General features: G+C 38.0%; 2 protein-coding genes across 2 annotated transcripts in view; one reads left to right on the forward strand and one right to left on the reverse strand.

The window, feature by feature from the left end:
- On the forward strand, window positions 1-20,881 carry ahi1 (Abelson helper integration site 1). The gene is made up of 27 exons (XM_082142758.1): window positions 1-123; window positions 633-682; window positions 789-913; window positions 1,032-1,573; window positions 1,840-1,955; window positions 2,218-2,392; window positions 2,814-3,006; window positions 3,094-3,189; window positions 3,335-3,520; window positions 3,613-3,765; window positions 4,384-4,516; window positions 6,074-6,197; window positions 6,311-6,540; window positions 6,628-6,734; window positions 7,222-7,340; window positions 10,713-10,843; window positions 13,883-14,023; window positions 14,612-14,802; window positions 14,905-14,947; window positions 15,727-15,758; window positions 16,084-16,198; window positions 16,394-16,452; window positions 17,137-17,199; window positions 17,297-17,459; window positions 17,545-17,633; window positions 17,736-17,815; window positions 20,170-20,881. The coding sequence occupies exons 2-27, from the start codon at window positions 673-675 to the stop codon at window positions 20,330-20,332; spliced, it is 3,579 nt and encodes a 1,192-aa protein (XP_081998884.1). The 5' UTR covers window positions 1-123; window positions 633-672; the 3' UTR covers window positions 20,333-20,881.
- slc18b1 (solute carrier family 18 member B1) overlaps window positions 20,647-21,545 on the reverse strand; it is a 9,475-nt gene continuing 8,576 nt past the window's right edge. Inside the window, exon 14 of the mRNA XM_082142781.1 lies at window positions 20,647-21,466. Within this exon, the coding sequence (XP_081998907.1) occupies window positions 21,391-21,466 (76 nt within the window). The 3' untranslated portion in view covers window positions 20,647-21,390. The remainder of the gene's footprint in view (window positions 21,467-21,545) is intronic.

Raw genomic sequence — 21,545 nt, forward strand, 5'->3', positions numbered from 1 at the left:
GCTAATCTTGTTGTTGTTGCTGTTGGAAACGGTCGCGCCAGCAATGGCTGCTCACTGAAATCATTCATGGATCCTCTACAGCAGACATGACTTGACTGCGTCGCTACATTTACGGCATATAATGTGCGTTTATTCTACAGACACCCTACACTTAACAGTAGCACATGTAAAATGAAATAGAGTCGCTGAATTTTCTCGCGAGAATATCCTGTGCGCTAGCAGTGATTTGTGTGCATTGTTTTCAGCTAACGTTAGTGCATGAGATGTAAGCCAAGCTACCACATCAACAATCACTTATACAAACATACTCATTTAGGCATTTCTGTTATTTTTAGAATCGGATTAAAATCAGATAAAATCAGAGTTGTTTTATTTGCTTTTAAAACAGCAATGTAAGTTAGTCGTTTATGTAACGTTAGCTCATGATAGCGGGAATTAAGAGGTGTTCTGTGTTGGCGGTCAAGTTAAATATTACATAATCTGCTTAACAGTAACGTTAGTTCTAGTAAGAGTAATTAAACTAAGTTAAACCTTTTATTGGTGATTGTACCTACATAAGCGAATAAAGACTAAAGGTTAAAACACCAGTTTTTCTTTGATACCATTGTAATGTATGATATTTTATGTTTTAGGATTGTTGTTCCAGAATGAAGTTGTCTATAGTTCATCAGAATGCCCGCAGGTGAATAAAGATCACTCATACTTGATATATATCAAATATTTTCTCTGTCACTGATTATCATAGATGCTCATACATGCAGATTTGTCTGTAAATATCTGTTTGACAGGTCAAAGTGATGTGAGAGCTAAGACGAAAGCTCGCTTTGACGAGGTGTTGAAGAGATACACAAACCCTCCCTCTGAGAAAAAGAAAACCAAACAGATCGATGACCAGTCCCAGGAAGTCATTGTGGTTAGTAATAGTGAAAGTAATCTTTATTTAATCAAGAAAAATGTCATTGATAGAAGATAATTCACTGTGTAAGTTACCCCATTATCTGTTATTTGAAGTCCATTCTGTTTTCTTGCAGCTTCAGACCTTGAAGAAGAACCTAGATTTGAGTAAAGACACTGAAGATGATGAAGCTATCCTCCATAACACATATGATCCAGCTCAGGGCAGCCCTAGATACACCAAAAACAGGCGAAGAGAGAGAGAGACATCTGAAAAGACCAACATAAACAATGCTGTAAGTGATGAGGAGCCCGCGCTGACCAGCGGGAAAAAGAAAAGCAAAAGGAGGCTACCACCACTACCACCACTCCCTGTTCAAGATGAAGACAACAACGACAGGAGGACTGATTCAGAAATCAACGGAAAACATACTAGGAAGTCTAGGAAAGGGAAGGATAAAAGTGGAAATGATGTCAGTCGACAGAAAGAAGAGACAGAGACGGAAGATGATTATCTACAGGCGTACCAACATCAGATCTCACAGGGGGAAGAGACTTCTGGGAAAAAGACGGCACGGAAGAAAGCTGTCGAGAAGTTTACGGAGAGCCAGATGCTAAACAATGAGCTTGAGAAGAAAAAGAAGAAAGTGAAGTCAAGCAAACATGATGGTGATAGAAGGTAAAAGATCACAGTTAATGCTAGCTATTCTTGGAAGAATTATGTTCTAGATTACCGGTATGTATTCTTTTTGCAATTCTGTTTGGAGATGCAAGAGCTGTAGAAATTAAAATACTTCAGCTTTAACGTGGCCTTAACCAGGGGTTAAGCATAGTGTGAGATGCCTCTTATAGTAAAATGTTTTTTTTTGTTGTTTTTTTTACTTCTACGGTAATATGCATAATGCCTTTTTTTTTTCTTAATTTGGTTTGGCTTTTTGTCTGTAGTCAGACTGAAGTATCCGTGGAAAACCAGACAGAAAACATCCTGGATGATGTTGTGGAGGAATTCAAGGAGGACACAGTCAAACCCAAAGTGAAGAAGAAAAAGAAACAAAAAGAAGGTGATATGCTGTCTCAATGTCATCACTATTGAACCAAACAACTTTTTTTGATCGTTCACCCCAAAAAATAAAAATTCTGGACAGTTTCCACAATTTTTCTGAATTCACGTCTAATATGGCTTCAAAATCCATGTATTATTTTGCTTGTCACTACCATGGAAACCCAGTAACTCTTAAAAATGTGTGTATATTGTGTTAATTTCATTATTATTTACATGTGTGATATGTGGGGTTGATTGTGGTTATTAATTTCTGGTTGCAGTGATTGTTGAGGAGGAACAGGCAGAAGAGAAACAAGCCTTTGATGACAGTCTAGTGCTGGGAGTTTATATCCACAGGACAGACAAGCTGAAGACAGACCTGATGGTGTCTCACCCCATGGTCAAAGTTCACGTGGTTGATGAGGTCAATGGACAGTATGTCAAGAAAGAGGACAGGTTTGGATATTACTTGTTATATTTATTGCCTAAAACCAAAACCTGCTAGAAGCCATTTGGATGAATATGCTAATTTGCTGCATCCGAAATCACATACTGTATAGTAGGTACTACATTTGGTTTGAAACCTACTTTGTAACCATTAAAAAAGTATGTTCTATATAGTATGAAGGAATATCTGACGTATTACATCCGCCATGTTGTCACTGTCATGTCACCTACGGCATCAGTGGAGCCGATTCAGAATCTCGGTGGAAGTAGTAGGTCATCCAGATAGATTTTGCCTACTGTTTTTTGAATACTCTGTTGGTGTACTGTTTTCGCATACTGTATAGTAGAGAAGTATCCAATATCAGATGCAGTCATAGTCTTTATACCAAATGTAGTCAAATTTATTCCCAGTGATTTATTCTATTCACAGCCATCGCCATGTTTCATCCTTCTATGAGCAAGAAAACATCGAGCACATCCTACCCATCATAACTCAACCCTTTGACTTCAAGAAACACAAAATAACAGTTCCAGAGTGGGAGGAACAGATCATCTTCAATGAGCGCTTCGGCTATTTCCTACAAGACGATGATGAGAGTCCGCATGTGATACTGTTTTTTGAGGTTTGTGTCCTTGAATAAGTTTAAAAGTATATTGTCATCCTCTGAGCAAAGAAAGGAATTAATAAAACACTTTATATGATGTTACAGATTCTGGACTTCATCAGTATGGAGGAAGCACGAACAAACATCTCTGCTGACCGTCATGAGCGGGGATTCCGGAAGATTGCGTGGGCTTTTTTGAAGGTACCAGCTTTGATTTTACTGTAGTCTCCATTACATTATATATTTGTTTTGGTTATTTTGTTTGTTAGCTCTAACTGTTTTGTTTATATTATGTAACTGTATCCTTCATTCCACTGAAATCAAGCTCTTCAATTATTTCCCCAAGCTTGTAGGAACCAATGGTGTTTTGAACGTTGACACCAAACTGCGTCTACAGCTTTACTGCCCTCCTCCGCGGGCAAAGAAACTGCCACAAACAGTTGAAGTGTTTCAGTGGTGGTCAAAGTTCCCAAGGAACAAATACGCATCCACCCTCTTTGTCACAGTGAAAGGCCTCAAACCACCAGAACATGTAGGTTCACTTTTTATTTATTTAAAGACACAGTGAAAATACAAAAAATTGGTGGTTAATGAAGTTTGTTCTGGTTTGGATTTGTTGCGCAGGTGGACCCCAGTATCCGCTCCATGATGGCTCTACAGCAGGAGCGAGGCAGCACCTCCTACAGTGAGCTCAATACTGAGATGACCAATAAAACCAGCACCCAAATACTGGAGAGCAAATCACAAACCATGAAGTGGAGCCGCATGCCTGGACAGGTTTTAGATATTTGCTTTATTGGCGTTAATGTTAGGGAGTCAGTAGCTGTGTTTGAAATCACCTCCTAAACATTTACTATTCTCTACATTAGCCCACTAATATAGTCCACTTGAAGGAGTGAATGAAAATGAGTGAGCGAATTCGAACACTGTGTGCGCTATAAGGGCTGTAGCTTTTGTATAGTTTGTGCTTGCTGTTTAATGGTAGTTCCAGTAGTAATGAAAATATTTATCTTGAACTCTGTCATGGAAACTATGTATAAACCTCAAACAATTAAAAAAATGAATGTATACCTGTATGATATTACGCTGTAGCCACATTGGACGTCGATTGAAAATGGATGGATGAATGATTCAGCTGTGGACGCCATCTTCTGTTGAGACACAGGAATTAATTTGGCTCGACCCCCGCAGTGCATTATGGGTATTCTCTAGCTGTTGAGCATACTATGGTTGTACACTTGTTATTGCGGTACATTGTTGGATTGAATGAGGCAATTTGATAACGTCCACTATTGTTTCAGACATCACTTCAAAATGGCTGTATAGGGGGCGATTTTGAACACAGACAGTAATTCGCTTAATTTGTCTATTTTTTCTTATTGGTTGTTTAAACAGGTGTGTCGCATCCCGAATAAGCCAATGCAGTCCTTTCGTGGAGGTCAGATGGGCTGTTTTACTCTGCGTTTCTCCCATGATGGACGTGCACTAGCAGCTGCATGTGCAGATAGAGATTCATTTCCTATCATTAGTAAGTAATTTGTAACTCAGTTTCTTTACATGTTGTCAAGTCAAGTCAAATCATCTTCATTTATATAGCGCTTTTAACAATGTAGATTGTTCCAAAGCGGCTTTAGATTGATGATCGGAAAATAAAGTAACAGAGATTGTTTTGGCTTTATAGCAGCTCTAGTTTTGATTGATTCACTTCTGTCGCAACGATCATTAGTTATTAAATGTTGTCTTTTGTCTGTACTGTCTTTTTTATTTTTGCTTACATTTTCTCACAAAAAACATGTACAATTTGGGTAGTTAGTTGACAAAATAGTTTTGTGCAGTTGAAATTGTGACATGATTAATTTATACATTAATTAAGTTTTGATCTCATATTAATTTAGAGACTACATGGGCCATTGAAAAATGTGCGTCACACCAAATAGTTCATTACCATTAAAAATAAATTAGTGAAGGCAAAAAGCTTGGTGAAAAATCAAGAAATATATGCATGCATATACAGAAGTGGTTAAAAGTGATGTCCGACTTGGGAAAATTGGCTTCTTTATTAAATTAAAAACAAATATATTTTATATGCATGTTGTAAAGTTGTGCCTGTAGCTTAAAAATAGAGTACGCGTTCCACGTTTCAATTGTATTATTTGTCATGACACAATGAAACAATGTTTAGATGTCATTTTTGGCCAAGTTGTCTTACCAATCTTGCCCTCATTATTCCCATCCAATAATTCAATAAATCGCTATGTGGCAAGTATTAGCTATATTATTAGCTATTATTCTGTGGGTTTTAGTGAAAACGTCCAGATGGAAGAAGCTATCCTCTGCAACCAATGAGGATACTGTTGAAATGGCTAAATCTGGTCAATCATTTTTGGATATTGCTCGTGTGCTGGATATGAATGGTCACAATGTCCACAGAATTATAACCTCAAAACAGCTTCTAAAGACCTGGATGAGGCCTCCAACCTCCAATATCACCTTGAACTGTAAGCCAGTGGCCATAAGAGGCTGGATTGAGAGGTTGTGTACCAGTAAAGAAACCATTTATTAGTTTTACCTACTGCAAAAAACACCTTGCATTTGCTAAAGAACAAAGATTGGAGTGTGGAAGATTGGAGCCGTGTTCTGCAATGCATGCGAGACACCAAGCACGGAAAGGGAAACGTAATGGTATTGGGGACCCATGTCTACAGCAGGTGTTGGAAGGATCTACAAAGTTGCTGGCACTTTGAAAATGAACCAATATCTGCTGAACACAATATAGCTAAGTAACACATGCAAAGTTGCACGCAATGAAAGTGTTCATGCTCAGCATTTTGAAATCTTAAAGTGGCCTCCTCAGTCTCCTGACTTTGAAGCCATTGAAAGTGATTGCATTGTAGTCAATGTATGCTTTATTTCCATTGAGCTTTTTGTTTTTCTATGTTTTTTTTTGTATACAATAAAACCCAAATTTCCCTTTCACATTCATATACATTTTAATGTAATGTAAAAAAATAATAATTATGTTATACCTCAAGTAATCATTTAACATTTGAATATTTAACAATGACTCTCTGTGTCTTATTTTTAGTATATGATATTCCATCTGGGAAAGTTCTGGCGTCCTTTAATGGCCATCTGAGTGTGGTGTATGATCTCTGCTGGTCCAGAGATGATAAAGATTTATTAACTGCATCCTCTGATGGAACAGTAAGGTAAATATAGCTTTTTTGCATATACAGAGTTATCCTGTAATATTAAGCATCCCATAATTATTCCACAAATGAGTGAAAGTGTGGACCAAAATGGTTTGTTTTTTGTCTTTCAGAATGTGGAATGTTGAACGACTGCAGAGTCTTGCACATAAAACTCTTCCTCACCCTTCATTCGTGTACTGCGCCCAGTTCCACCCGCAAGCCCAGAGTCTGGTGGTGACGGGGGGTTACGATGGGGTGCTGCGGGTGTGGAACGTGGACATACAAGACGTGAATGGGCAACTTCTGCAAGAGTTTGACGGACACAAGACTTTCATCAATTCAATGTGTTTTGACCCAGAAGGTAATGAGGAAATTATCATCATAACTCACTGGATGTGACATTAAAGCTGGGATTTGAGATGTTAATGATGTGTTGGTCTTCTCACAGGTAGCAGAATGTTTTCTGGAGACAATTCAGGCCTCATTATTGTGTGGGGAACCAAGGTTGTGCCTGGGTCTCGCCGTGCACTGACCAGTCAATGGAGCATTGAGAGGGTAACAAGAGTTCTCAAATACTACCTGGAAGAGCTGTATAAATCCCAATTTGAAATCATGATTTGAACTACTAAAGGCTGAAATACACTACAGGACTGTTAAGAACTGATGCGCTTTTTCGACTTTGTAAATGGTGATGGAGAAAATCTGGGAATCACACACTCACAGACTGAGTCTTTCAAGTCGTTCCAAACTCAACAAACTGACACATAACAAGTTAAACATTATATGTTCTAAAATCATCTCAAAATATCATAAATGTTTGATATCCGGATTTATAATCTGAAGCTAAGAAAAATCAGAGTGTGTGCCCATCATAGACTATTCCATTTTCTGTAAAATCTGGCAAGTCTGAATGCCAAATATCTGCAGAATGGCTCTAAATTTCGACTACTAGCATAGACTCCTTCAGACTCTAAATTGGGCAAATGTCGAGTAGTGTATTGTCCAGCCTTAAAGGGAATGCCAATTCAATATTTCTCTACAGGAAATTAAAGAGGCAGATCTGAATGGAATATCCATCAACTCGTTAGAGGTGCATCCAAATGGAAGACGACTTTTAATTCATGCCAAAGACAGTGTTTTAAGGGTCATGGATTTGAGAATGTAAGTATCTATCTGTTTATTAATATTTGAATATTTATTTAATACTATAATGTAATATTATTAAATTCTTAAAAATATAAAAAAATAATTTTTAATTCAGAATTAGGGCTGCACAATTAATCGAATTTCTATCGCGATTACGATTACGAATGGCACGATTACGTAATCGTTCAAAACCGCAATTACAAAAAGAGAAAAGAAAAAAAGCCACTTACATCATTCTGCATGGGTGTGTTTAGAGCATGTTACGTTGTGAGAGGCGAACCACGACTACTTCAGAGAACCCAGCACACAATAGGAACTACCAGAGACGTAGGCCTAAAGGGGGTCGCACACCGGACGCGCAGCTCGGCGGCGCGTCACGCAGCGCCACGTCTTTTAAATTCGAACACATTATTCTCTATGAGAGTACACACACCGGCGGCGCCTTTCGGCGTCTGTCCGCGGCGGCTCAAGGGGGTCGCACACCGGACGCGCAGCTCAGCGGCGCGCCGCGCAGCGCCACGTCTTTTAAATTCGAACACACTATTCTCTATGAGAGTACACACACCGGCGGCGTCTTTCGGCGTCTGTCCGCGGCGGCTCAGGACCGTGTTCAAAATCCTGCCGCGCCACAGAGCGCCATTTACATAGTTTTATATAAAATGTACATGTATGTGTCTCAAATCGTAGTTAATGTATATACGGACCTCACCCTGTGCTGCAATATACATTTAGTTTTATATTTATTTACAGAAATCAGAAAATTGCTGATGTTATCGGATTTTCAGGTGACAGTTGTCCTAGACGTGGCGCGACGCGGCGCTGAGCTGCGCGTCCGGTGTGCGGCCGCCTTCAGGACCGTGTTCAAAATCCTGCCGCGCCACAGAGCGCCATTTACATAGTTTTATATTAAATTTACATGTATGTGTCTCAAATCGTAGTTAATGTATATACGGACTTCACCCTGTGCTGCAATATACATTTAGTTTTATATTTATTTACAGAAATCAGAAAATTGCTGATGTTATCGGATTTTCAGGTGACAGTTGTCCTAGACGTGGCGCGGCGCGGCGCTGAGCTGCGCGTCCGGTGTGCGGCCGCCTTTAAGTGTAACGTATGCTGAAATAAAAAGTCTCTCAACTCAGAAAAACGGACTTTCCTGTCCTGTCAGCCGCTAACGTTATACTGCAGAAGCGCGCACTCTTCAATTGCACGCGCAAATGCGGCGGAGCGCGCTGTATATCTTCGCTTCATTATATACAGCACAAAATAAACTACAAGCATGCAACGTCGTTACGTTTTAAATTAGGAAAAAAACGCGTGGTCCATATTCAGTATTTGCGCTCAGATGAGATGTTGTCAGGCTATTATGTCAGTGTCATTATTCTATCGTTATTTTCATAACTTGATACGAAATAAAAAGTCTCTCACCTCATAAAAACGAAATGTCACGTCCTGTCAGTTGTTTTACTGCGCTCGTAGCCTGCACTCACTTTAACAGTTATTGTAAGTATTGTGTATCACCATGGTAACTGTTGTTTCCATAACCCCGTAATGCCACTTATTGGTTATTTTGTATATTTTTAAATGACTGTGGTGGCTCATACCAAGATTGTATTAACAGAAACGAGTTTGGGACTGCTATTTAATAGCTTAACCTCGTAGGCCTACTGTTTATTTATCAGTAGCCTATTAGTCATATTCTTACAGTTTATTTGTATATTAAGTAAAGGGGGACAGTAGCCTACTTGTGTGTGTCAACAATTTTTGTGTAAACAAATGTATTATAATAGGCCTATATAATACCTAAAAAGGTGGGTCGCGGCTTGATGACCATGGGGAAATGTGGGTCCCATGGGCCAAACTATTCAAAACATCATTCAATGTAAATTGTGGTAATCGTAATTGATTACAATTTCAAGGGAATAATCGACAATTATGATTTTTGTCATAATCGTGCAGCCCTATTCAGAATTGATAACGTGCACAGATGCATTGCACAGAGTAAGACTATATATATGTATTAAAGGGGTCATGACATGGTTTTTTCTTTTCTTTTATTATGTTCCCTTAGGTGCAATTATAGTATTACTATAGTTTTTTGGACAAAAAACGTTTAAAATTGAGTGATTTATGACCTTTTCCCACCCTGTTTCTCATCCTCTGATTCAAACAGTCTGTTTTGGGGGTGTTTCCCCCTTTAAGAGTTCAGTGTTAACGCCCACTGTTATGATTGGCTAACGTCAGTGCCTATGCATCAATTGTTAACGCCCCCTTGTCAAAACGTGCGGATTTTGCGGAGCTGTGTTTACCGTTACCATAGTAACGGGTGATGCGTGCGAGGCGATGGCGATTGCAATGATGTTTGAGTCGGAATCAGAGGAAATTAACCATCAACACAACTAAGAATGCATCAGCCCCTCCACATAGAAAGTGTGAAACTATTTTGTTAGTTTGACAGCCTACATCTTTTAATAGCCTACGGGGCATGAACATGACGGTCATGAAAACAATAAGTAGGCTAAACTAAGTAAAAACACGGTGATTATTCATAATGAATTAAACTGCAATAAACGTTTTTAAAAAGTTTTAAGTTTTAAATAGCCTACATTACTTACAGTTTGCGTCGTCGTTGTTGAGCCCAGAATAGTCCACACAGCCTTATCTTATACAAAAGTTTTCTGGCAAAGCCAGCATCATACTGCGATTGTTCTCAACTGTCACTCATCCTTGAAATGTGGAGAACACACGCTTAAATTAACACTGCCGTGACTGGGACGTCCGCAAAAAATAAACTGCATCCATCTTCCCCTGACGTCTGGATCTTTCAGCAGCGTATATTATTCAAACATGTTGTTTGTCCACAGCCAGGAACAGCACATCTGCGTGACATCGCAATCTTCTTGTAAACAGACCCACTCGCTGCACGTCGACTGAACACATGTGAAGCGCGTGACAGATGCTATGATGAAATGAGGCGTAGTTGTCTACGCTGGAGGCGGTCATATGCCAACGACTGGTACGTCACTTCGTACCGTGACGTCACTTCATACCATCGATCCAGAACGAGCTGTATTTAGAGCTTGATTAAATAAATGATTCGTTTATAATGGGGAGGACGTCTTAAGCTATGAAACTTGCAGGACGTTTTAATGGTACAAAGACCTCTTATATACCAAAAGATCAAGGCAAATTTGGTTTCTCATGTCATGACCCCTTTAAGAGTAAACAGGGTCAATTTTAATTTCATGTTGACTTTAAATGTGACTTTAAAAAAAGCCAAGTCAGTGCACATGCTAATAGTTCATGATGTTTATGGTACCAGCGTGACAGAAAGTAATAAAAGAAACAAAGTGCAAATATATTGAACAATTGTTTGACCTGTTACAGTTTCGCAGTGAAGAAATACATAGGTGCCACAAACTACAGGGAGAGAATCAACAGCACGTTCACTCCGTGTGGAAGCTTCATCTTTTCTGGCAGTGAAGATGGATTGGCGTATGTGTGGAACTCTGAAACAGGTTTGGAGATTGTTTTGAGGCAATATGGATCATGTGCAACAAACTTCTGTATTCTGTAAAACAGGTCACACTCACATCGCTTCCGGTTAAAGGGTTACTTCACCGATTAGCATTAAGCTTTGTATCAGTAGAAACCCGGTAGTATTTTCGATACCATGATGACAGTGCTTCCCCCCCTCATGTCCCCTGAGACGAGAGATTTCTGTATTGTGTGTCTGCAAAAATCGTCATTTAGCGTCATCGGAGGCTTTTTTGCCCAGAGGCGAGAGACTACAGCCAGTGGGAGGAGCTAGTTCTGCATGTGTTCAACCCGCCCATAGGGGATGGGATCTCACGATAAAACGGCGTCTTTTCAGTTTCGAGTCAACTAGTAGTCTGGTTGTATCATTTCTTCCGATACTGCCCTCTGTAACCAGTAGGCTTGTCTCGGGAGTGGCCTCATAGGGCAGCGAAGCAAGTGCATTCTGGGAGTTGTTGTCTTTCATCCACATAAGCCAAAAATACAGTTCCTGGCTTTTCTCAGTCTAGAAAGCTCCAAATTCTAAAATAATTTCACATTTCTACTACATAAATGACCCAATTTAAATACACATTCATCTTTCCAGCAGTGAAATATCCCTTTAAGGTCTTGTGTATGTGCTTTGTTTCATATAGAGCTGTTTTACTCTAGATGCCTTTAAAGGAGCTACCAATGATGAGCATAACCAATGTCCTATGCATATGTATATTTTTCTTCTTCTCTCTAACATTCAGATTTCAAAATTGAATGAAACGCTGAAAAATAAAATTACCTAGCTAGTGTAACGATGGCCAGCTAGTAAGAGCTGTGTGAGTAAACCGCCAAATTTCCCCCCAACAGCCCAAGCATACATATAGGCCTATACAGGTGCTGGTCATAAAATTAGAATATCATCAAAAAGTTGATTTATTTCAAGAATTCAACTTAACAGGTGAAACTAATATATTATATAGACTCATTACATGCGAAGTGAGATATTTCAAGCCTTTATTTGTTATAATTTTGATGATTATGGTTTACAGCTTATGAAACCCACAAAATCAAAATCCCAGAAAATTAGAATATTACATGAAATCACACAGTAATTACACATTAATACCATGGTCATTGAACCAGGTTTTGGTTCTTTTGGCAGTGTGGGCAGGTACAAATCCTGCTGGAAAATGAAGTCAGCATCTCCATAAAGCTTGTCTGCTGAAGGAAGCATGAAGTGCTCTGAAAATGTCCTGGTAGACGGCTGCGTAGAGTGGACAGCACAGTGGACCTACACCAGCCGATGACATGGCTCCCCAAACCAACACAGACTGTGGAAACTTCACACTGGACTTCAAGCATCTTGGATTGTGTGCCTCTCCATTCTTCCTCCAGACTCTGGGACCTTGGTTTCCAAATGAGATGCAAAATTTGCTCTCATCAGAAAAGAGGACTTTGGTCCACTGTGCTTTATTAAATCCAGAGTCAACGCAGCCGTCTACCAGGACATTTTCAGAGCACTTCATGCTTCCTTCCTTTTCCAGCAGGATTTGCACCTACCCACACTGCCAAAAGAACCAAAACCTGGTTCAATGACCATGGTATTACTGTGTGATTTCATGTAGGCCTAATATTCAAATTTTCTGGGATTTTGATTTCGTGGGTTTCATAAGCTGTAAGCCATAATCATCAAAATTATAACAAATAAAGGCTTGAAATATCTCACTTTGCATGTAATGAGTCTATATAATATATTAGTTTCACCTGTCAAGTTGAATTCTTGAAATAAATCAACTTTTTGATGATATTCTAATTTTATGACCAGCACCTGTAGAATTGTTACAGGTCCCCGGCAGTCGGGAGGACTGTAAGCAGTTTAAAAACTTAACAGTAAATGAGAGAGAGAGAGACAATAGTTAGTGGTTGCTTAAAGGTCCTCTTTGTTGTATTTTAATCAACATTGTACTTCAGAGTCATTAAGACACTTTGAATCACAGGATTCATAAATACGTTGAAATACATATAACATATAGATACTTAAATCAAATCACAATAAATAAGTAAATAAATAAATCAAGATAGGAACCTTAACCATATATACAGACATGCTCTAGCCTAATTCACACAACTGGCTGAACTCGAAAGTATACACGAATGGACTTCTTTATGACAAAAGCATGTATGTATATGATATGCATTTATATATATATATACACATGACATTAAAACATGTAAATAAACATTTGATATGAAAATTAATGAATTTAATAACTAACCTTAACAGTAAATGAGAGAGAGAGAGACAATACTTAGTGGTTGCTTAAAGGTCCTCTTTGTTGTCTGAGGATGCACCGCAATCGTCACGATAACTCCACTCTCTCAACTGCCAACCAGAATTCGGAAGATGCAGCTGAGCTGCCCAATGTAAACTCACTACAATAATAAAACTTATATATACAAGTAAACTGAAATAGACATGTGTAGGTAATAAAAGGGTGGTCACAGAATGGTGCATAAAACAAATTCATAAATCTGTAAATAATCCGCTCCATAGCGGATTCCAAGTGATCAAGGGCTTAGGCGTTCTGCCAGTAATGGGCAAGCGTGCAATATAAGCAGTGATGTATATCAGAGTGAACGAGATGGAGGGAAGTTAATGAGGGAAAGACATTAAAAAATAACTTAAACGCAGCTCTACTAAGAGCTGTGCGAGTAAACCTCACTCCCCTGGCCTCAAGAGGTGCACTAGCGATGGACGCTAGAGGCTGCAATCTTAAGTCAAGTCTTTGTTAGCGCACCCGCCTCCCATGCCGGAAACGCTAGGTTTCAATCCCGCTCGTAGTGGTGCGAGTAGAACCGTTGGGGTTACACTAGGTTAGCTGATTACCTTGAAAGTCCATAGATATCGCCGTCAGTTCATACTGCTCTTAACATTTTCCGACAAGTAGATGCGATGAGACCTGTTTTCGTGTTTGTTCATGTGACATTAGTTAAAAAAAAAAAAAAAAAATCCAAGTGGAGGTTGAATTTGAATTTCTCTTGTTCAGGTGACCAGGTCGCCGTTTACTCTGAGCTGTGTTATTCATCTGCAATTCGAGCTGTTGCTTTCCACCCTCATGAGAACATGGTGGCCTTCTGCTCCTTTGGCCAAAACCAGCTCATCCATCTCTATCTGTATGACCAGAAGGGTGAGTCCTCCAAATAACTCAGAAAACCACTGATTCAGATACATCACTAGCTATGTTTCCCTCCAAAGTTGCGAATTTAACTTATTTTTTCAAAATCTTTGGGTCTTTTTTTGTACACATCATAAATTACTTGCACCTCAGAGCGCGTGGACAAAACTCAATAAACGTGGTCATGTTATCTTGCGTTCGGAAGCGGATGCCTGCTGTTTGGAAACGCTGACGTTTAAGAGATAATTATATCGAACCGGTTTGATAACAGGTGACCAAAACAACATTTCACATGCTGTGCAATGAGATCCCATTGCGCAGTCACATGACTTTTTTGATGCGCATCGAGGACGTTTTTTGGTAAATGTGTTTCCATCGTAGTTTATGCTCATGTTTTGTTATCTTATAAAAAATGTATCCGGCTCAATTGAGCTCATACGTTTTTATGCACATTTTCAGAATTTATGTACGTTTTGACATTTCCATCCAGTGTTTTAAATGCGATATCCCAAAATGCCAAAAAGATGGCTAGTGTTTAGAAACACAAAAGTCACATGATCATTTTCTGTGTAAAGTTGAGTGTTTTGTGCTCATACGCAGTGGCTCAGATGGAGGTGGAGAGTTTGAGAGGGATGAGTCGTTCAGAGAATCTGGACAGTAAGACGGGCAGGAATTCATCAGAGGTCATGACCTTTCAGAACACCTCTGCCACCGGCATGGACCGATTCGCCAGCACAGCTCGTGTGTCCCTAAAGATGCAGCGGGTCAAACAGAAACTAGACTCTGTACTGGTAAAAATGTCATTGATTATATTTAATAAATAATTGATTATTATCAGCATTATAATTTTGTCAATAATCAATCAGTAATACCTTTCTTCCATTTTCTTGCAGGAGCCCCATCGTAGTTCCCCTGGTGTGGATATGTATGAACAAGGCAAGTGATATTTATGATAATGTTTATTTGACATTAACCCCTTCAGACCTGATTTTTTTTTATTTTTTTTTACTTAATATTTGCTCTTCTCCAATGTATAAATGAGTCTAAGAAACAAGATTTGTGCCAACTCTTTCTATTAGATTGTTTCATGTCCACTACAATGGACTGAAGCAACAGAAAATTCATCATGTTTTAACCATACAGTACTTATGAACTAGTTTTAAAAACAGTATGTGAACTAGCATTGCAAATTTTGAAAAGAACACACACTGTAACAATGAGCAGTGCAATAAGAATGGTAAGAAGTTAGTTTAAAAAAACTTGTTAGATTCTTGTTGTTGGTTGAATCTGAGTATGTGTGTATATGTCTGTGGGTGTTTGTGTGTACTTGCTGGTTTTGATAAATATATGATTGTGTGTGTGTGTGTTGCTGTACATTGAGATGAACATTAAACTCAAAAGTTCTAAAGTTCTACAACTTAACTTTGAATATTGTCCCTTGATATGATTAAGATTATAGGTGCAAGTTGATGAAGCTACCATGATCATAAATTAGCAAATAAAATGTAGCCATGCTGGTCTTATCAGATAAAGTTATGGCTCATATTTTCATTGTGATTGGTTGATCAGTGACCAGGCAGTACTCAAAGCCATGTGATGTCCAATCCAATGGTCACAGGGTCTGAAGGGGCTGAAAATGAGCTGCATTTTTTTTTATCCATGTGGAATGAATTCTGTTGTAAATTAGGCCTAACACAATATGTTTTTTTTTTTAGGTGGCATGTCTCACCTGGGAAGAAGCCTAGAGGTAAATATTTGATATTTTTTTGCACTTGGCTATAAAAGTTATACTAGCAATTTAGCTTTTAGAGTTACATTTTAAGACATAAACAGTACTACGGTAGTTTTGGCTGTAGTGACATGAGCCAAAACACATTTATTGCAGAGGGCATGTTTTGTTTGTCTCTTTTGGAGCTTTTGAACTCATACAATGATTACAAAATATTTGCAATGATATTGACAATGAAAATTTTACCCCCAACAATGTACACCATACCATACAACATGCACCATCCTGAGCCCTGTGACACTAGTCCTCAATAATAGACTCTTGTTTTTGTGGTTTGTTTCAGGGCCTGACCTCATATCTTCCTCCTCCATCTCTACTGTCCCCTCACTCCAAACTACAGATGTCCACATCTCTCGGCGCTCAACTCATTCCACAGGCCACACTCAGCTCACACAACAGTACGTTCTCTACATTATCATATTATATAGGATAACTTAAACATGCATCTTCTTGAAGAGCACGGCACACTGTAGAGAAGAATACAAATTTGAGTATTTAGAAAACATTTTAGTTTGTTTCTAAGGTACTTGAAAACCCCATTCAATGACATGTCATGAGGTTTTTAAGCTTTAAGTATTCCTCTCCTTTCACAGGTGGTTACAGTCCTGCTGGGCAGCCCATTAGAAGAGCTCCATCCCTCAAACAACAAAAAGTAAGACACTTGGATCAGTTTTTGTATTACACTACCATTCAAAGTTTTAAAGAAATGAATACTTTGATTCAGGAAAGATGCATAAAGGAAATTGATCAGAAGTTACAGTAAAGACATTTATAATGTTACAAAAGCTGAATTTTTAGCATCATTACTCCAGTCTTCAGTCTATTTCAAATAAATGCTGTTCTTTTGAACTTTCTATTTATCAAAGAATCCTGAAAAAATGTAGAAGTTTCCACAAAAAATATGAAGCAGCACAACTGTTTTCAACATTGATGACTATAATAAGAAATGTTTCTTGAGCAGCAAATCAGCATATTAGAATGATTTCTGAAGGAGCATGTGACACTGAAGACTGGAGTAATGATGCTAAAAATTCAGCTTTGCATCACAGGAATAAAAAAATTAATAAAAAAATTCAATAAATTCACATAGAAAACAGTTTTTTTAAGATTGTCAAATAAATGCAGTCTTTGCTAGCATAATAGACTTTCTTTCAAAAACAGTGTAGTGAATATATATTTGTTTTTTGATATTTTTGGTTTGTTTTTTAGCAGTTTCAGTTAGTATAAAAAATAGAATAATACAGAATAATACTAGTTCCTGTAGTATTATTCAGTTTTGCTTATGAACTATGGAAGAACCTACTCTATTAAATGAAGATTGTGTTATTGTCCGCAGAGTTTACTGGATTATGAATTCTCTCAACAAGAAGAGGTAGACTTTGGGCAAATCTATCAGACGGTAAACTTTAAGTAGTTTTATTATTTATATCACTATATATGTAGAGTTACTTTGCTAATTTGTTTGTTTATGATCTCTTAAATGAAATCGTCTCTAGGTTGTGTCATTGTATGAGTACAGAGCCAATCGATCGGATGAGCTGTCGATACGCCGCGGTGACGTGATCCATGTGCTGTACAAAGACAACGACAGCTGGTGGTTTGGGCGACTGGTCAGTGGGCAAGAGGGATATTTCCCAGCATCCTATGTGGCTGATGAAGGTACGCGAATGGGGGGGTTTGATAACCAAAAGCACATGTACGATTATTACCTCGTCTAAATCCAATCCAAATGTATCTCCCATAGGGAATTTTGATGAGGAGCTTTCAAGAGCTTTAAATGCACAACCATCACTGTTAGATCAGCATGGAGTTGAGCGTGCAACACCAGTCAAGGTAATGACAAATTATCATTAATCCCTCCCATCAAACAGATGAAAAAAATCTTAAAATCTATAATTATGATGATATACTTTGTCCCTGATGTTCCTCCTGCAGCTGTCTGCAGCCATCAGTGCCTCTGGAGAACTGAAGATCATCTCAGAGCTGGATACTGACCCTGAAGCATCCTCAACCATGTATGAATTTAAGGGGACCTATTATTCCCTTTTACAAAGTCTTGATTTTGATTTTAGGGTCTACTAGATTAGGTTGTCATGCTTGAATGTTCAAGAAATTATTTTTCACATATTTGACATCATTGCAGCACCTCTCTTCCCAGTCTGTCAGTAACGCTCTGGGGGTGCGTTTCGCGAAAGTATCGTTAATCAACTATGGTTGCAAGTTCCGTCGTTATAAACATAGTTCAATGAGTCGTTTTTTCCTGAAACCATCGTTCCAACAAACATTCGCAAACCGCATCGCAAAGTTGTGTGTTTGAAACGACAGCTCTCAAGCTGTCGTTAGAAGCATAGTTTCTTGTTTTTTTGCATGACATGACATTATTTTGCTCCTTATCTCGAGCAAAATAAGCAACCTGACATTCAGTAGAATCGGTATCTTTTATTTAGAATACATACAAATGTAATTTACGTATTTTAGTTTGTCAAGAGATTTAAAGCGTCGTTTTTGAAGAGTGCGCATGTGCGAACGTGCTCTAGTTAGTACGTTAGAACGAGCTTATGATTGAATCTGGAAATCAAGCAAAATAACCAAGAAAAATTTGAAATAGTCCCCAGATGCCATGTCCGTAATTTATAGCAAAACATCTAGCATTAATTCGATCTCAAACAGATTCATTCAAATTAGTTATTACTCCACCACCTGCGTGACATCATTAACTAACGTGGTTGAACGACCACTTTGCAACAGTATGGTTTCGGGAATCAGTCGTGATTTAGTTGGTAGTTGATTTCTTCAACAATGCATCGTACTTTGGTAGTTAAGCAGCGAGTTACGTCGTTGTGCGGGAAACGTCTCTGTGAAGACTCTCCTTCCAAAAAGTGCAATGTGCCCTGATATACCATAAATCAAGTGTAGCGTCAGCTCTGGCAGGTCACGTTAGTCAAGCTCGCATCAGCTGATCCACGTCTACCTATAGGAAATCGACGCCCATCACTGTATACACATATATAAGCTCCTTCAGTATTATCAGCATCTATCGCGTTTCTCAGGAGCTAATTACCCTCCTCCATCCCCAGCTCCTCCTCTCGTCAGTCAGGATTTGGCACTTGGCATCACAAATTATGTTGTACTTTAAAATCTTGAATTAATGATATCTGCATACATTCATGTTGGTTCTGTTCTGTTTACCCTAAGGGGGGTTATTGCTGCTATGGGCAAAGTTACTTTTAAAAGTAATCTGTTACAATATTGCATTACTCCCTAAAAAAGTAACTAATTGTGTTAGTTACTTTTTATGGTAAGTAATGTGTTACGTTACTTTTGCGTTACTTTTTCTCACCTGGGCTGGGCTTGCTTGTAAAAAAAAAAAAAAAAAGTTATATTTTTGGCAAAAGGTCCTTTCACACCAAAAGTTAAATGAATATGCTTTAGTCTGAAGGAAATGCAAATTCATGGCTGTACAGTAGAGGGCGCAGCTCAAACAAACCTTTCAGCTGTGATACTATTCTGGATGGCAGGAAAAGAAAGTTCAACAGTCGTACTTCAGCGATTTAAAAAAAAAGAAGAAACAAATGTATTTGTATCAAATACATATCATTTGTAAGTTGCTTTGGATAAAAGCATCTGCTAAATGATTAAATGTAAATGTTTAAAGTAATTTTTACTTATTACTATGGTTGGATTGGATCATCAAAGGTCAGTGAGAAAGACAATGGTTCATAAAGTGAAATTAAATACATAAAGTATATTTGTGCTCAACATATTTAATTATTGCAGGTTTGCGTAATATTCAGAGTTTGCATTTCACTATTTTTATTTATTTTGAGGAATACTGAATCAAGTAAATGCATGCTCACATTTACTGTAGTCTAGAACTACAATAACCATCATGTTTCAAAAGCGCACACAACGCCTCTGCACTTACTCCTGATTTCGCTCAACATGGGGACAGGACAGGCGTCAATCAATAAATGGGAAAACAATGTAACTGGCATTACTTATTTGAAAAAGTTACTCAGATATTTTGTTGTAAATGCGTTACTTTACTAGTTACTTGAGTAATTATGAACTTTTTACTAAAAGTAATCTGATTATGTAACTTGCGTTACTTGTAATGTGTTACCCCCAACATTGATTGTGATGTGCTCGTTCCCAGAAGAAAATTCAAGACTACCAAACGAAGCGTTTCAGGGAGTTCAGAAACTGATATAGAGAATAACTCCCTTTGGAGTGACTTTGTGCTTTGTAACATTGCAGACCTTTTTCATGCTCAAACAGCATGAAACACCTTTAAAATCGTAATTTTTTTTTGCGATTGGCAATAGCATGTGCATATTGATCTTATTTTCGTCACTCATTTTCTTTATAGAACAAAAAAGAAGAAGAAAAAGGTGAAGCGGAGTGAGGTTCCCTCTGTTCCTCCTCAGGTCCCGTCCTCGGGTCATGAAATGTCTTCCGCATTATCTAGAAGGAGACCCCTCCCCAGACTAGGCCAGGCCAACGGTGCGTTTGAAGCTGAAGGACCGAACTGACATGACCTGATCTGATTTCTAAGACTTACCTCTGTTATGAAGGAACACAACAACGTGTTCCCACAAGAGTTTATGTGGATCTATCTTTTGTAGTTGGCCTTATTTTAAAATATATATTTTGTAAATTTGATACTGTTATTTGTTACATGTAGTTTTACAGGATTGTTTTGTATTGTGTTTATGTAAATACTCAGTTTTTATTTTATTGTTCATGTCATAATTTAACATTTTATTTAAATTAATCTTGAATGTAATAATAACAACTATAATAATCATAATGATCTTTTTCAAATAAATTTATTTTTCACACATCACAAAATTAACTATGCCATTTATTTAGCGCCAGAGTTAATGAATACAGTTGACTAAATATATTTATGCACTTCTATACGACACATTAATGCAAGATTTTACAACACACCAGGCAATTGTGAAGTAAAAGGGTAAACTTCTGCATTGTTGGATGGATCTATATTTATACTACAGCTCAAAGAGCACAAGGATCTCATTCCTATGAAAAATACTGTAATAAAAATTTATTTAGTAAAATTGTACGTGTTGAAGTTGTTTCCATCAGGAATATGGCAATGATATGTAAATCTGTAAAAACAGTTGAAATGGGGAACAGTTGCAAACTACGGTTAGACGGGTAATCTATGTTAAGTAACATAAAAATACAAATCCCACATTCTTGCATTAGTCCAAAAGATTTAAGAAACCAAGATCTCAGAAATAATCCACTGTACTGGTCTCAACTCTGTTTGGTGTAAACATCACCTCGTTACAATTATTCATTAAACTTTAATACATACCTCTTTTAAGTCAATCTTTTTACAGGACTTTTAACATTTACTTTGTAAATGTTCACAGATCTCCTGTTTAAAGTTTCAACTGATGTGGGATGGTGTGTCCATCTCAAAATAATACATGTATTGACCTTCTCTGCGTTCTTCATTTGTCACCATTCTCTCATATTCCACATCACCTGTATTTAGCAGCAATATAATTTAAGTTTGTTCTCCCATTTAAAATATTTTAGCAGCTTATTTCAGGTGATGTCAACCCTGAGATGATCTGAGAAGGGGGGATTTTTCTCCTTGAGATGACATTTCAACCTTTTTGGCCTTTTGTGACCTGAAATAAATAAAATATGAATATGCATAATTAATGTTTTCAGAGTATACCACATTTTATCAGCTGAAAAAGTTATGTG

The sequence above is a fragment of the Leuciscus leuciscus genome (genome assembly GCF_965113295.1).
Source record: "Leuciscus leuciscus genome assembly, chromosome: 17".
NCBI classification, from domain to species: domain Eukaryota; kingdom Metazoa; phylum Chordata; class Actinopteri; order Cypriniformes; family Leuciscidae; genus Leuciscus; species Leuciscus leuciscus.